This window comes from Pantherophis guttatus, chromosome 6 (assembly GCF_059756535.1).
Source record: "Pantherophis guttatus breed Tessera chromosome 6, ASM5975653v1, whole genome shotgun sequence".
NCBI classification, from domain to species: domain Eukaryota; kingdom Metazoa; phylum Chordata; class Lepidosauria; order Squamata; family Colubridae; genus Pantherophis; species Pantherophis guttatus.
The window spans coordinates 33353758-33370137 of NC_142068.1; the positions used below are offsets into that span (position 1 = coordinate 33353758).

At 33.7% G+C, this 16380-nt stretch overlaps 1 protein-coding gene and 1 long non-coding RNA gene across 2 annotated transcripts in view; both read left to right on the forward strand.

Moving 5' to 3' along the window:
• CUL3 (cullin 3) overlaps positions 1–9777 on the forward strand; it is a 47271-nt gene extending 37494 nt beyond the window's left edge. Inside the window, exons 11-16 of the mRNA XM_034439400.3 lie at positions 2251–2375; positions 2863–2959; positions 5576–5710; positions 7281–7467; positions 8237–8382; positions 9295–9777. Of these exons, the coding sequence (XP_034295291.1) occupies positions 2251–2375; positions 2863–2959; positions 5576–5710; positions 7281–7467; positions 8237–8382; positions 9295–9426 (822 nt within the window). The 3' untranslated portion in view covers positions 9427–9777. The remainder of the gene's footprint in view (positions 1–2250; positions 2376–2862; positions 2960–5575; positions 5711–7280; positions 7468–8236; positions 8383–9294) is intronic.
• Positions 9778–11806: 2029 nt separating this feature from the next.
• On the forward strand, positions 11807–15710 carry LOC148113085 (uncharacterized). Its single transcript, XR_015728611.1, has 3 exons — positions 11807–11961; positions 12049–12391; positions 14742–15710. It is a non-coding gene; the product is annotated as an uncharacterized LOC148113085 (long non-coding RNA).
• Positions 15711–16380: the final 670 nt, after the last annotated feature.

A 16380-nucleotide genomic window follows, 5' to 3' on the forward strand; every position in this document is an offset into this window, starting at 1 on the left:
ACAAAACTGTTCCTGTCAGACAGGGGGCCCAAGATTGTGTAAGGGCAACTAGCTATGGCACTTGGGGGAAAAGGTAGTTGTTTTCTAGGTGCAAGAGCAGAAAAAGAGGCAGTCCATGCAAACCAGGATAAAATGCAGCCTGGAAGGCCAAGTTGGTGCTATGAAGCTAGAATAATCAACTCAAAAGCTGAATAATATTAAATTAGAATTGGATCGACTGAGAAATAAGATTTTCCAGAAACGAAATTGTGAGACTGAAGGCTGTATTTCCATAGTATCCATAGTATCATTATGTATCAGTGGTCCCAAGGCTTGCTCTTGCTATCTTGTAAAGTCAAAATAACTAAAATACAAGATACGAAAGAGTCCCGTAATCCTGTAATTATACAACTGAAAGCAGTACATAATTCTAGCAAGAGAAATCAACTTCTGTTAGGTGCTTCATTCTAAAAATCACTTCTTGCATACTGGAGTCTGCAAAAGAAATGCTTGCTGTGGTTCTGAGGGTTTTAGGGACAGGGACAGACACATAATTAGTATTCATTAATTTGCATATAATTGTTCATTCCATCCTTACATGTGAAACCTGGTTTAGATATATTTAAAAATCGAACTGAATTGCTTCACCAGCAGATGGCAGATTTTGATTTTTGTAATGAAAACTAATTGAATAATTTAAGATCTGATAGTAGTTAGGGCAGTACTATGTTGCATTGAAAGCTTTTTGTAATTCATACATTTTAAAAATATAACAAAATTTCTTATAGATTACAATAACTTGAAAGTTACTTAACTGAGATATGAGGACTTTCTCATCTTGTTCTGGATTTGGGATGAAACAAAATCTAGGCAACATAAAGAGGACAAGGTTAATGTACAGGTAGTCCTTAAATTACAACAGTTCATTTAGAGACTGCAAAGTTACATCAGCTTTGGAAAAAGTGACTTATGATCGTTTTCCACACTTATGACCATTGCAGTGTCCCCATGATCACATGTTCAAAATTCAGATGCTTGGTAGCTGACTCATACATGACAGTTGCAGTGTCCCAGGGTCATGTGATCTTCCTTTTGCGACCTTGTGACCAGCAAAGTCAATGGGGAAGCCAGATTCACTTAACAACCATGTTACTAATTTAACAACTGCAGTGATTCACTTAACAATTGTGGCTAGAAAGGTCGTAAATGGGGCAAAACTCACTTAACAAATATTTAGCAGCAGAAAGTTTGGTCTCCATTGCGGTCTTAAGTTAAGGACTACTTGTTTATTGCTCCCTTTCTCTTTTCAGCTGTTATTCATGTGTGTCATTTGCCATTGACCTATCTATGTTCACAGTTACCGTGCACTTTCCTTCCTTTCCATCAGCTACCTACCTTCTTGCATTTCTCCCTATTCCTTCTGCCCCAAACTACTTATGGGACAGAACAGCTCTATTTTGCTTCATATGTGGACAAAATACCCAATATGTACATGTTTCACTTTGAAAATGGACTACTCAAAACCAGTTGTTCCTTCACAAAATAGATCACATGCAGAATATTTTGCACATTGTTATATTCAATCTCCTCTATTGTTTTTATCAGCTATTAAGGTGGATATGCTATTTGTGAATTTGGAAAGGCTAGCTTTCATATATAATAGCTATATTCTCAGCATTATGAACAGATGAAATTTAGCTAATGGTTAGTAGTTAATACTGAGGTAAACTCTGGAGCAAAATTGCATGGGAAGGTAAGAAAAATATACAGGTAATCCTCAATTTATGATCAGTCGCTTAATGACAGTCGAAGTTATGACAGAAAAGTTGAAAAAAGTTACTTACAACCTGTCCTCAAAGTTATGACTGATGTACCACCCCCACCGTCAACATGATCACATTTCAGGCACTTGGCAACTGGCTCATATTTACAATTGGTTGCAGCATCATTTGATCACAGATTGCAACTTTTTTGTCATTTTCCAGCAAATGGTTATTGTGACTAACTTAACAACTGTGGTAAAATTAAATCCAATCACATGATGATTCAACTTACAACCTGAATGAATTACAACTAAAATTCTGGGCTTAATTATGATCATAAATCAAGGACTACCTATATGGGAAACTGTTAAGAACGGCTATCAGTTCTGAAAGTTTCAAAGGGATTTTAGATTTAAACTTTCATTTACAATTATAGTCCCAATGTTTGGATCTGATGAAATTGATTTTTCAATAGAATAAAATGCATTGTTTGCCTTTATTTTTACAGGTCTCACTAGGTGGTGTTGATCTGACAGTGCGGGTTCTCACAACGGGTTACTGGCCCACTCAGTCGGCCACACCAAAGTGCAACATTCCCCCAGCCCCCAGGCATGCTTTTGAAATATTTAGGAGGTAAGAAATTCTTAAGATTTATTATTATTTTTGCTTGGAATTCGTTTTAAAACATAGTTAACGCCCAGATTTTTGTGAGCGTTTATGTGCTAAATTATTCTGCATTATTCTACGTATTTCAAAAATAGTATTTTACTATTGCAAGATTGTTTTGAAAAAAAAGTAGACATTGAAGGCTTAGAAACATTCTTTGGATTGCATGCAGTTGTTTTAATAAGTTCTTATTTATTTATTAGATTTGTGTACCTACTCATCTTACATATGTGGACTCTGGTTGGTTCACAATTCTAAGATTATAAATAGTATGTAATGTTTACGATAACATAAAATTTGAACTATAGTTTTTGAATGCATTTTTCAAAATAGCTGATGTTTTGTAATAAATTAAATATTGTTAATAAAATTTTTATGTGGGCTTCAAAAACTTTTTGTTGGAAATTCACAATACAGTTGGGCAACTGTCAATTTATTTCTTTTAATTTTGTAGATTTTATTTAGCCAAACATAGTGGACGGCAGCTAACACTCCAACATCACATGGGTTCTGCAGATCTTAATGCGACCTTCTATGGCCCTGTAAAAAAAGTAAGTGCCTTTGCTTATAAATAATGTGGTCTGACTCATCTTTTAATGACAATTTACTATATTTGTACTTTCCAAAAAAGGTTTAATTTGGCATTAATTTATTTTTCAAAATAGCCACTTTCCAAATTTCACATGTGCTTTAAGCAAAATACCTTACAAATGTGCATTATTATGAAATAATTGACATAAACATGAACATATTCATTAAAGTAATAAAAATGCATATATTAAAGAAATATATTTTAAATACATTTTTAAAATGTATATTGGGGAATCTTGTATACAAAATATGCATAAATAGAAAGGCTTTTTAATGTATTCTGTTTAAATCAAAATTATAAAAAGATATAGAAGTACAGCGAAACACACTTAAATTGGAAAAAATGCAAAACTTATAAAGACATTAGGCCTTTAATTTGTGCCACTAACTGCCATTGTTAATCTTATGCTACACAAAGTTATATTTTGGGAGATTTACTATATGAAGTAGTCTTGTGAATGGACAGATGAACTTAAAAATATAACAGAGGCATCTAGTTTTTCTGCCAAAAATTCTCAGAAAATCAGAACCACAGAATCTTCAAATTTCTCTCTATAGTAGATGTAGTCCTCAATTAACAGCTGCCCCATTTAGCAACTGTTTAAAGTTACAATGGCATTGAAAAAAATAACTTAACAACTGGTCCACACGCTTATAAGTGCTACAGCATCCCTGAGGCCACATGATCACAATTTGTGAACTTCACAGCCTGCTTCCAACAAGCAGAGTTAGTGAAATCACAAGTTGTGATCATATGATGTCTCACTTAACTACACATGGTGATTTGCTTAACAATCAAGTGGGAAGTCATATGGTAGATTCATTATGGTCCTGTGATACCTTGCTTAACAACAACAGTGCTTAGTGATGAAGTTGCTGGCCACACTTGTGGTTATTAAGCAAGGACTACCTGCAGTGTTCTCCTTCATAGTGTCTTTATGGGGATAGCAGCCTTCCCAAAGCTAAATGTGTCCAGATGTATTGTGTTGCAGTTGCCAGCTATTTTCAAAGATATGCTGGAAGTTCTAATATAGCATACCTGGAAGGTGCCACATGGAATTATTCTGTTTATAACTTTTTAATGCAGCCATTATGATAAGCTATGTTATGTTTTGTTTCTTGGCACAAGATAATCTGTCGGTGGCCAGGGATTGCACATTTGGTTGTTTGCTTGTTTTGGGTGCCTATGGCCATTAGGTTATATGGTGGTTTCATAGTCTCAGATACGTTATTTCTTCCCGGCTTGACATGCCCATCTTGTTTGACTTTATTTTAAAATATTTTTTATCATTGGCCATAGAATAACAGAATTGGAAGGTACATTGGAGATCTTCTAGTCCAACCCTCTGTTCAAGCAGGAAACCTTATACCATTTCAGACAAATTGTTGTCCAATCTCTTCTTAAAGAGCACCCACAACTTTATAATTTTCATAGTGTGATTTTACAACATTCTAGGTCCACAAATAGCATTGTAGAGGTCACAGCTGTAAATTGTATATTTCTAGTTTGCTTCAGAGTAACAAGGTACAGCTTGACTAATGTAGGTAATGCGGGTCCAGCTAGATGATCACTGAAGGGCCCTCTTTATTCATAGTATTGTAAGAAAGAAAATGTGCTTGTTTGAGAAAAGCAAATTTATCCAGTAGAAAGAGTACAAAGGCAGACAAATTCCTTTGAAGTAGAAACATTCTATAAGAGGGGCCCCTCAGTTGTCAGAAATAGAGACATTTGGTGATATACAGTTTGAAGGTTAAGGAGACCAAGGATAACCACATGAAATATCAACAAGAGATAATTTGAATCTATGCTTCGGTGATTTACAAGAAGAATTATGACTGTTTGGCAAAGATAATGTAACAAACTTAGTAATTAGAAAAATGTCATATGATGTAACGAATGTCTGCAATGATAAAACTGCTGAATTCACAGAATCCTTTGTTTGAAAATGTATAAAACTGGGGTCTCAGGATCATAAAGTTGTTCAGATCTTGAGGTATCAATACCTATCTGATCCTTATTGCAATTATAAACTGACTCTGTCTGCCCCGAAGGGATGTCTCTTAATTCCTTCCTTCCATAACATGACAGTATGATCTGTTGGGAACTTAACTGATAGCAGCACTGTGATGTACATATGGTTTGCTTGTGGCTGCTTTGTGGTTGGTTTCTGCTCTTTTCTCAAAACCATCCAGAGACATGCAAGACATCATTAGCTAAGACAAAAAAGAAATAAGAGTTTTTTGCTATGCTTGTTCTACAGATTACATTCTTTGTCAACGAACTGTGGTTTGGCTTAATATATAGATACTTTTGCATTTCATGCTTTCAGCTACAGTTTGAAAGGTTTTTAAAAAGATACACTGGTAACTTTGATTTTCCAATAGCTTGTTAAAAAAATAGGCCAACCATTAAATGCAAAATAATTTAAATCCTGTGACAAGAAAACAAAGATAAATACCTTTAAATGAAAAGTATGTAACAACTTAAGCTTTTTAGTAAGTACTTAAATACTTAATCACTAAGTAAATGAAAATATTCCTAGAATGACTTTTGATTTTTTTTATAATTAAAACAGGAAGATGGTTCAGAGGTTGGTGTAGGAGGTGCCCAAGTAACTGGCTCTAATACAAGGAAGCATATATTGCAAGTCTCTACTTTCCAGATGACAATACTCATGCTTTTTAATAACAGAGAAAAATATACTTTTGAGGTATGAACTTTGTTAGCTGTACACTTTCCTCTATCTCTTGAATATGCTTTTATTTTTACAAATCATGGGAAAATGGGATTGTTCATATCTTTGAGAAATTGCATAGAAAAAAAAATTCTCAATTGTCAGGCAATACTCTTGTAAATATTTACCCACGTTCACATTAAGGTTAGTATTTTCATTCTTCTTAAGATTTCTTTTTTTGCAGCCAAGCATACCATATACCATACCATTTTTTTTTCTAGTTAAACTTTTCTTTCTTTTGATGAGTTAGCTTAATGGAAGTTTGTACTTTCTCCAGGCGAAAATTGATACTTTAAAACTCTATATGTATTATATTACTCTCTGCAATTCTATCCATATTATTATATTTTTTTTCTGTATTTTTTAATAATTTTCAATAAAAAAAATTTTTAAAAATGAAAAAGAAAAAAAAAAGAGAGAAATTGCATAGAAAATTCCTATATGTGATAAACGATGTTAATATCTAGAATACTAATTAATCTTACTAACCATTTTCACTTAATTAAATCTGATAATGCCTGTTAGTTATGCTTCACATTTTTTGTTTAATATAATCTTGAAATTATATTACACCATTGTAAATGAAATTGATATGCTGAAATTCCTCCCTCCCATTATTTTTAGAGTATTTAGTGATACTATTACCATTTTCGTGCTGTGTATTTTTTCTGTAATGTTCACTTTTTTTGCCGTGTAATGAACTGTAAAATGCAGGTTACATGGGCATAACAGATTATTGCATTTAAATGTCACCATATATGGCATTGAAATTCAGTGTGAAATTAAGAACAAAGCTATCTTAAAAGTGAATATTTAATGGATTGTCAATTTAAAACTTTTTTAAAAAAATTATATTTTAAATCTAGGTTGATTTTGTTGTATAAATATTTAATATTGTTTTAGTTTGATATTTAAAGTATTTTGTGAAAAATCTTGCTAAAAATAATGCTAATTACTAGGCAAGCGAAAAGAACTTTCTCTGAATTTGGAACTTGAAATTCAGAATTGTGTTTTTGAATGCCCTTTCATATTTTTGTTTAAAACATCTTTATTTTGAGAAGCAATGGATATTGCGGGTTATTTTTAGTGGCCTATTTTCTGAAGTGATAAAGGGCAAAAGAGTTAGGAAGAATTACTGTTATTATCTGTGTTAAAATATACCATGCCCATGTACAGAATGTATACAACTTCCCAATTTTAATTGGTCACCCCATATCTTAAGTACATACCACATAAATTCAACCACTAAGTGACCAATTTTTTCAATAACAGTGGGAATGGGAATCTTAAACCTCTGAAGAGAAAACCATTTCAATTTTCACTCTTCACCCCAGCTACTTGCAGCTTCTCTGTCATTCCCAGTTCTAAGACCCTTAAAAATGCTAAACATAGACTGAAGTTTCCTTAATGCTCTTTTGGTGATATCACAACACAGATTCTATTTTGTGACCTTCGTTTGATCAGGAGATTGAACTATAGTCCCCCAAGGGCTGTTTTTTAAAAATTTGCCTTTCTGTGTACAAAATCTTTATTCAATTTGATATAGGAGATACAACAAGAGACAGATATTCCTGAAAGAGAGCTTGTACGAGCGCTGCAGTCCCTCGCATGTGGAAAACCTACACAACGGGTTCTTACAAAAGAGCCAAAATCAAAAGAAATAGAAAATGGACATATATTTACAGTGAATGATCAATTCACATCCAAACTGCACAGAGTCAAGATTCAAACAGGTATGTTCACTTTCACTTAGCTTCAATTTCACTGTTTATTGATTCTTGTTTGCTCTCTCTCACACTCTTCATCACAGCTCCTCTTCTCTGGCTGCTTCTCCAATGATTTCAAATATTTCACTGTCCTGACCAAAAAAAACCCCCAGGAAGTGGGGGGGGGATTCTTAGTTTATTTTCCATTCTAACACCATTCTCCTTTCTAGAATTGATAGTCTCTCTTAGACATTCCACTGAAATTGCCAAATCTAAAGGTTTTCATTCTCGTATTTCTGGATCCAGTCCCGCTTGATTCACTTTGTTATTTATTAGTTAGATTTCTGTGATTCTATATCAGATAATTCTCTGTCTAATCATTCTTTCAAATTCTTCTTTTTCTGGGTGAGGGTTTCTTCCAAGGCTCATCCTTTTGTCTATTTTTGTCTGTTAATATATTGCCCCAGGAAACTTAACAAAATGTCTCTCATTAAAGTATTTCTTCATGAAAAGCATCAGTCCTCTTTTAAAGGAAGAACAAAGTACTCTTGCCTTCCAGATATTGCCAAAAGACAATTTCCAACATTTTTTGGGTGCATAATCAATTAAAGATGCTGGAAATTTTATCTGGGAAGAGCATAAGAACCTCACCTTGTTTAAGGAATGAAAATCAAACAGGTTTCATTATTACACTACTGGATCACTTTGACTTGACTTATTTTCAAATTGTCGATGATTACTATTTTTAAAAATGCTACTTTTATTTTAATTGTGCGGATCTATTCTATTCTTTCAGTTGCTGCCAAACAAGGAGAGTCAGATCCCGAAAGAAAAGAAACAAGACAGAAAGTAGATGATGACAGAAAGCATGAGATAGAGGCTGCTATAGTCCGGATAATGAAATCTAGAAAGAAGATGCAACATAATGTGCTAGTAGCAGAGGTAATTTAATTAATCACTGAAACATTGAAATTAAAGTATTTAAGTTTCTAAACAATTTTAAATTAAAATTTCACAGTTAAAAGATTCATGAAAACTCTCCCAATTAAAGTGAGTTAAAACAGTTCTTTAAAAATACTCACAAATGGAGTTAAGCACATATCCCTGAGGAAGGACCTCTGTAGGATTGGGTGATACTCTAGTTCTAGCCCCAGTTTAAAATCTTAATAACCATAAAAGTAGTTTGTATCACCAAAGCTAGTGATCCTTGTTTTAAAAAACTTAACACACTGACCCTTTTTTTCCCCTGGAAATAAATAATTTAGACCCAGGCCACTTCAGCCTCAAAACTAGTCCCTTGAGTTGGCTGTGGAAAAACTAGCTTCCATATGGTGTATTATAGTCGGTCTAATCTTGATGTAATATAGCATGTATAAATGTAAGCAGGCTTGCTTTTCTTAAAGAGAGTTACAGCTGACATGGAGAGGAAAAAAGTACATATATCTCAATACTTCACTGTATGGATGCAGTCATGCATTTTTTTTTTTTTTTTGGCCATTTAGTGTGGTGAGATTGTTGGCCATCACAGTTTGGAAGGTTTTTGACTTTAATTTACTGCCCTGGTACCCAAATATTAGCCTGTCCATCTCAGATTACCTTCTAAACCCAGTGCTTACACCCAGTGCTTACACTTAGAGACAGTCCTAGCTCCAGCTGTCATATATTTACTTATAGTCAGTGATGTTTATCGTAGGACCCCAAAAAAACAGAATTAGTTGTTCAGTTTATGAAATTTGTGAAAGCATCAATAATTGAAAAAGCATCCTACATGTTTTGTTTTTCACACGGAGTCATATCTAGGCTTGCTTACTTGCTAATATAAATAATATTAAAATACTTTTCCTTCTGTTCCAGGTAACTCAACAACTGAAGGCACGATTCCTCCCAAGTCCAGTTGTTATTAAAAAGCGTATTGAAGGACTTATTGAGCGAGAATATTTGGCACGAACACCTGAGGACCGCAAAGTATACACTTACGTAGCATAAAACGTGTCCCACAACTATGATTTATTCTTGGACTATATTCTTCGCATGAACTGAGAAGTTCTTTTAAAAATCATTAAATATTAAGACGACCATATCTTCTATTAAATTACAATACATGTTCTAGACCAGTCAGATCAAGCCTTTACTCCTTCAGAAAGTTTTTCAACATCAAAATGATTGAGCTTCAAGCTTCCCAGCATTTATCCCTGTAGAGATCATCCTTACAGTTTCCTCGGGAAAATGTGAATGTGCCGCGTTTTTGTTTTCAATACTGTATGAAAACAGGAAAAAAAAATAAAAACAAATTTAGAAAATACAGCTCATAAAAAAAATAAAATTGTTGAAATTTCATTTCCCCGAATCTTCAGTGTTGATGTAAATGTGTTTTCTGTAGTGTTGCTTAGCACTTTGTGCATTGTATACGTTGGGTTACAAGAAAAACACGATGGTAAGATTGAATTTCAAAAATACTGCTCTGTTTTGGATATTTCTTTAAAGAACTGTGTTTAATTTACTATTTGGTAAATTTATAAAAGCCCGGTGATTTTGGCTTAGTTTTTCTTTCCACCTACACTCATTCATATTCCAGTTAATATGAGGAAGAACCTTTTTTCCGGCACAATTATGGGCTGTAATATTTGGCCTTCCCTTTTGTCATTTGAGATCTTTCAAATGAAGTTGCATACTAATTAGGTTTGTTCTGATTCCTTTATAGGAGAAATGGGAAAACATTAGTCTGTATAAACTGTATCATACTTTTTGCTGTTGTATTCACTGCTCATAGTGGATTGTACAGAGCAATGTTTTTATTTCACTCAATGTAGACAAAACAAATTTAAAATAAATGGATTTAGTGTACACAGAGCACTAATTCAAATGTATTACAGCACAGGGATGGCAATTGATTAAACCAAATACTGCCCCTTGGAGAAGCACATTAACCTATGCTCTATTCATGAGGTAGAAGGGGATTTTACACTTTTTTAATTTCTCACTTTTCAGGAAGTACAAATGAAGCCACTGTGCACTATTAATTTACTGTTTTAAAATGCAATCTTAAAATGCAATAAATATTGTTACTTTGATCTTATTAAATCTCCAGTTCTTGCAACAAGTACTTTCTCCTTCTCAAGGTGGGTAAGGATGAAGTTTTGACGACTACTAAAGCTTTTAAGAATTGATTTTTAAAAAATTGCAATACCATTTTACTGTGTAATCTGATACCAAATGAAATTTTATGTAGCTCCTATACTGTATAATCGAGTTCTACAGCAATGAGTTCACAAAGATTCTACCTTTTTGTGCGCAAATTGTGAAGTGCTGCTGAGCAATTTAATTTTAGCTTAAGTTCATAAATAGTATTCAGATGTAACAGAGTAACTTTTTTAAAAAAATAAATGTATAGCATATACAGGAAAGAGAACTAGTTGAATTCTATTTCAACCTGTAAAGTTGAAGTTCTCACTGAGCTTTTCATGTGTTATTGCTGTACTTTATTTGTACATTTGTATAACAGATACTTTTTTTTCAGTACTGAATATTTACAGCTTGCTAGGCTTAGGTAAGCCTGGTTCTGCATTGCAGGGTTGCTATTAGTAATGGATGTTTTCCCTTGACTATGTGCAAGATTTCTGTTTTTCCTTTTTTTTTTTTCCTGCTATGGAGATGATTTTGAGTTATTGTCTGCAATATGAAAAACTGTAACAGAAATATAGGCAATATTCTTGCAGTTGGGGTTGCTAATGTTAATTAGACCAGTTAATGTGTACTTAATTGTTTTTTGATATTGTGTGATTGTTTTTATTCAGAATATTATTTTTTACAAATTATATGTGTAGGCAATCCTTGGTTAATGACCATTCGTTCAGTGACCGTTTGAAGTTATGATGGCACTGAACAAGGAGACTTACAGCTGACCTCAAAGTGGTGGCCAATACTGATTCTCATCATCACATGAGGAACAACAGAACTTTATATAACACTTACCCCTTGGTTCATATACAGAGAATGATAATTAAGTAAAGATGTGAACTCTACAAAGATCTATGGACTGTTATCTACAGTACTGTGCAAAAGTTTTAGGGAGTTGTACAAAAATGCTATAAATTAAGAATGCTTTCGGAAGTAGTGTTAATAGTATGTTTTATCAATTAACAAAATGGAAAGTAAATGAACAGAAGAGAAATCCAAATCAAATCAATATTTGGTGTGACCACTCTTTGCCTTCAAAACAGCATCAATTGTTCTAGGTACACTTGCACATAGTTTTTTTAGGAATTTGGCAAGGTTCTTTCAAGGTTGTTAAAAATTTTTGGAGAATTAACCATAGATCTTTGTAGGCTGCCTCATATCCTTATGTCTCTCAATGTAATCCCAACAGACTCAATGATGTTGAGATCAGGGATCTGGCGGTCAAACCATCACTTCCAGGACTTCTTGTTCGTCTTTACTCTGAAGATCTTAATGACATTGACTATATGTTTGGGGCCATTGTCCTGCAGAATATATTTGGGGCAATCACATACTTCCCTGATGGTATGGCATGATGGATAAGTATCTGCCTGTATTTCTTAGCATTGAGAACACCATTGATCTTGACTAAATCTCCAAATCTATTTGCAGAAATGCAGCTCCAAATCATGTGACACTGTTGCCTGCAGACACTCATTATGGTACCGCTCTTCAGCGAACAAACTTCTGCTACCGTCAAATAATTCAAATTTTCACTCATCAGTCCAGAGCCCCTGCTGTCATTTTTCTGCACCCCAGTTCCTATGTTTTTGTGCATAGTTGAGTTTCTTAGCTTTGTTTCCACGTTGGAGATATGGTTATTTGGCCACAATTTATTTCATGAAGACCACTTCTGGCCAGACTTCTCCAGACAGCAGATGAGTCTACCTGGGTCCCACTGGTTTCCACCAGTTCTGTGTTGAAGGCACTGCTGGACATCTTCCAGTGTCAAAAAGTAAGCATGATGTATCTTTCATCTATTGCATTAAGTTTCCTTGGCCAACCACTGCATCTAGAATCCTAATAATTGTCTGTTTTTTGTGCTTCCAAAGAGTTTGAACAGACTTCTTGAATCTCCAGTCTGCTTTGAAATCTCTGCCTGGGAGAGATGCAGGATATAACTACCTTTTTTCTTGTTCCTGTGCTCAATTTTGCCATGGTGTATGACCAGTGACAATGACACGAAACTGTCTTCCACAATCTCACCTTAGTAGCAGTTTAGTTGTTCCTCACCCAGTGTTAAGCCTCCTAAACAGGTGTTTCTGTTCCAGTTAATGATTGTTTCAACCTATATATGAAACTGATAATCATTAGCATCTGCTTGGTGTAATTGGTTAATCATACACCTGACTCTTATTCTACAAAATCCCTGATTTTGTGCAAGTGTAATAATTTATACCATTTTGAAGACAAAGGGTAGTCATACCAAATATTGACTTGATTTGGATTTCTCTTCTGTTCATTTACTTTCCATTTTGTTAATGGATAAAAATAAACAACACTTCTATTTCTGAAAGTATTCTTAATTTACAACACTTTTGCACACTGCTGTTATATACTATTAAAACTCACATCATGATCTTTCACTGAGTGAAACTGCATCATAGGGCAATAATTTTTGAACCAAGGTACCTCCAATAGGCTCTTACAGAATCTGGGAACCATGATTCCCTCTTGAATTCCTAACAACTTCCTCATTTACTTTGTGGAAAGCCTGCAGGAAAAATTTAGACGGAGGAAGGCAGGTTGGTTTATGATTCCTGGCAGCTTTCCACAAAGCTCATAATGGGGGAGCAATCAGGAAGTTGAAAGTTACTCTTGCTCTGTTTTTGTTTTGTTTTTTATTCCTGTGGTCATTCTGTTTCTCTGTTTAGGTAAGGAAATATCTTTGAAACAATGACCCAATAAGTCATGGGTTTTCTAGTAATTACCTAAAAGTCTTCACAATAAAATGAACTACATAAGGCATTTTTAGAATTTGATATCCTGAATATCTAAATATAAAAATAAACACTTGTAATTTGGTGGTTACATGGAGAAAACCATGTGCTTTCTAGGCAATATTATGAAAATAGTTACCCATTCCCTTCTTCCTGGATGCATATATCCATTTTTGTTTTCAGTTCAGGCCTAGGATTTCTAGTGGTTACTCCTCCTAATAGTAACCAGGTCTGATCCTGCCTATCTTTCTTTTTATAGCAACCAGGTTTGCTAGATGGAAAACAGAATCTATTGCAATATAGATCCTGTAGCCATACAAGGTTAAAACTGACATAAATTACTAATCACTTTGGATTCTTGCAATTTAAAAGTTATTGAATTAGGCACCTCTAGCACACAACGGTTCGCTATCTATTAATAAAACTAATGAGATTTTTAACTCAACAGTAGGCAGAATTTCTCAGACTTTCTAACAGTGCTTTAACTCTTCCCCCAACCTTAACCCTTCCAGCAACTCGATTAAATATAAGTGGCCTATTAATTTGGATACACACAAATGCATTTGTATAAAATTGTTCTGAAGGGTAAAATTAAACCAAGTAATTTATAGACCCTTAGGAGTCTACCTTTTTCAATAAGAGACAAAATAATAGTTTCTTACCATTTTAAAAATATACTACAATTTTCATATTTTAATTTAATCTGCATTTTAATTAACTTTTTAAACAGAGCAGCTCTATACAAAGGTAAGTTTTAATCAGCATTAATATGTTCCTTTAAAAGGGGACATTGGATTTGAAGATATATTTTCTTAAGGGGCTCCATGTTTTAAAAATAATTTGAAAGAAGTGCTTTGGGCCTTATGTCACAGCAACTATTTTTATGTTACTCATTAAAAGAGATGGTGCTGGGATTTTTAATTTTATTTCCCAAACTTCTAAGCCTGAAAAAAGGATTTTTCTACTTTTAACAAGTTGATTCAGCGACTCAATATTTATCAATTTATTCAAACACTTGAGGAAAATGTTTTAACAAATAAAATTATGTTTGCACAAAATCTGTTTTTCCAACATTTTTAAAGACCACAAAATCTTATTTGCCAAACGATGTCATTGATATCTGTTGGTACATTAATTCCTAGAATATTAAACCACTATGGTTTCTTAATTATGAAATTCCAAGAATTTCATCTTTTGGAGAGTAAATAAATTAAAATTTTACAGCTGAAAATAAAATATTTTTCCATGGAAGACAGGAACAGTTATTTTTAATTTTGCTTTGTAAAGTACTTAACACATGATTATAAATGTAAGAAACAATTATTTGAGAAATAATTACGCAATGTATATATTGTTTCCTAACAGATGATAACTGAAAATCCTTGCACTGGATCTACAGTAGGCATAGTGGTTTGTGAAGATGAAGGCTTCCCTCCATTAGTGAAGGGAATCATCATTGACTCCAGAGGAAAACTGGAATGAAGGGTTTTCTCGTTTTCATTTTCCAATGCCACATAGACACGTCATACTGTAGAGATCCTTAATTTTACCGTTCATCATTTAAGTTCATCTGGAGAAGAATCAACCAGAAGGACAAGTTGAACTTTGACAAAGCAAGGTAGGAAGAGTATGAATGCTTTTGAACTTTGATGTTGAAGACTCTTGAGAATACTTGGACAGTAAGGAAAACAAACTGAAAATTGATCAAATCAACCCAAAGTTCTCACTGGAGGCACTTTTATTTATCCTATTTATACAAATACCAAGCTTTCTGGAGAAGGCTGGGATGCTATGAAAGATGGAAAGAGAAGAAGGGGATGCCCAGCCGTAAGATGTATGGACTCAGTTACAGTGGCAATGAGTGCACCATTGGAAGACCTAAAGGACCTGGTTAGGGACAGATCATCAGAAAATCCCTCCATCCTTCCATGCATGCAGGAGTCGATTACAACATGGTGATAAAAATTGGCAAAAATGTGCCTTCTCACAATTTCCTCTAGTCTAATACTTTGTCCATAAAACCAGGGAGATTCATTTCTGAAAGGCCAAACTGTGCGCCAACTGTTTTTAATCAATAGCACACTATAAAAGAAAACCGTATAAAAGGTCTATTCTACCTCAGTGCTCCTCAACCAATAGTAAGTATACTACTGTTAGTGTGCAAAAGTAATATAGATGGAATGTAACTTTCTCCCCCGAGAATCTTGTAAGCAAATCAATTTTAGGGTATTTCAAGAGGAAAACCTGAATATTGAGTTTTCTGTAGTCTAAGACAAGAGTGCACTCTGAAAGTTTTGGATTCAAGAGGCGCAAAATAAAATGCTATTTAGAACGGCTTAATTTTCATTATTTGTTATTCTGTATTGATGTTTGTATGTATGAGAAAGACTATTTAGATTTAAATGTAAATTGATCCAATAATTAGTACTTCAGTCCTAATTAGCTTTCATTTTAAGATGTAATAATAAAAGAACATATTGTATTCTTAAAGCTGCCTATAACTGATAACAAAAATAATGTGAGAATATGCATGCTCAGAAAAGTTTATTGTTTTTGTTTTGTTTATTCTGGTTGAATGTAGATTCATAACAAAGGCAGGATAAAATAAGTAATAAATAAATTGGTGTAACTTAGAATATGAAAGATTGAAACCACTAATTTAGTTAACCCAGCTAGCCACATTTTAGCCTTGCATATAATATGAATCCAGCCAGTTTGATTAATTTATGGATAACCTGAAGGCCAACTAAATAAGCCCAGAAATTCTAGGAACAAGGTATAAAGCTGTTATTTTTCATATGATGGCATGTATCTCTACCATTCCAAACCTTTAGGAAGCTTTGGCCCTTTAATTTCCACATAATCTAACAGTATGATAAAGTAGGATCATGCTACATTAAATGTCCATTAAATATAGTTTTACGACTTAATATAAACTGAAACTACCGAAAGCAGAGAGTTAATTCTTTTTGGAGAAATCTACATGTGCATGGTCATTACTCAG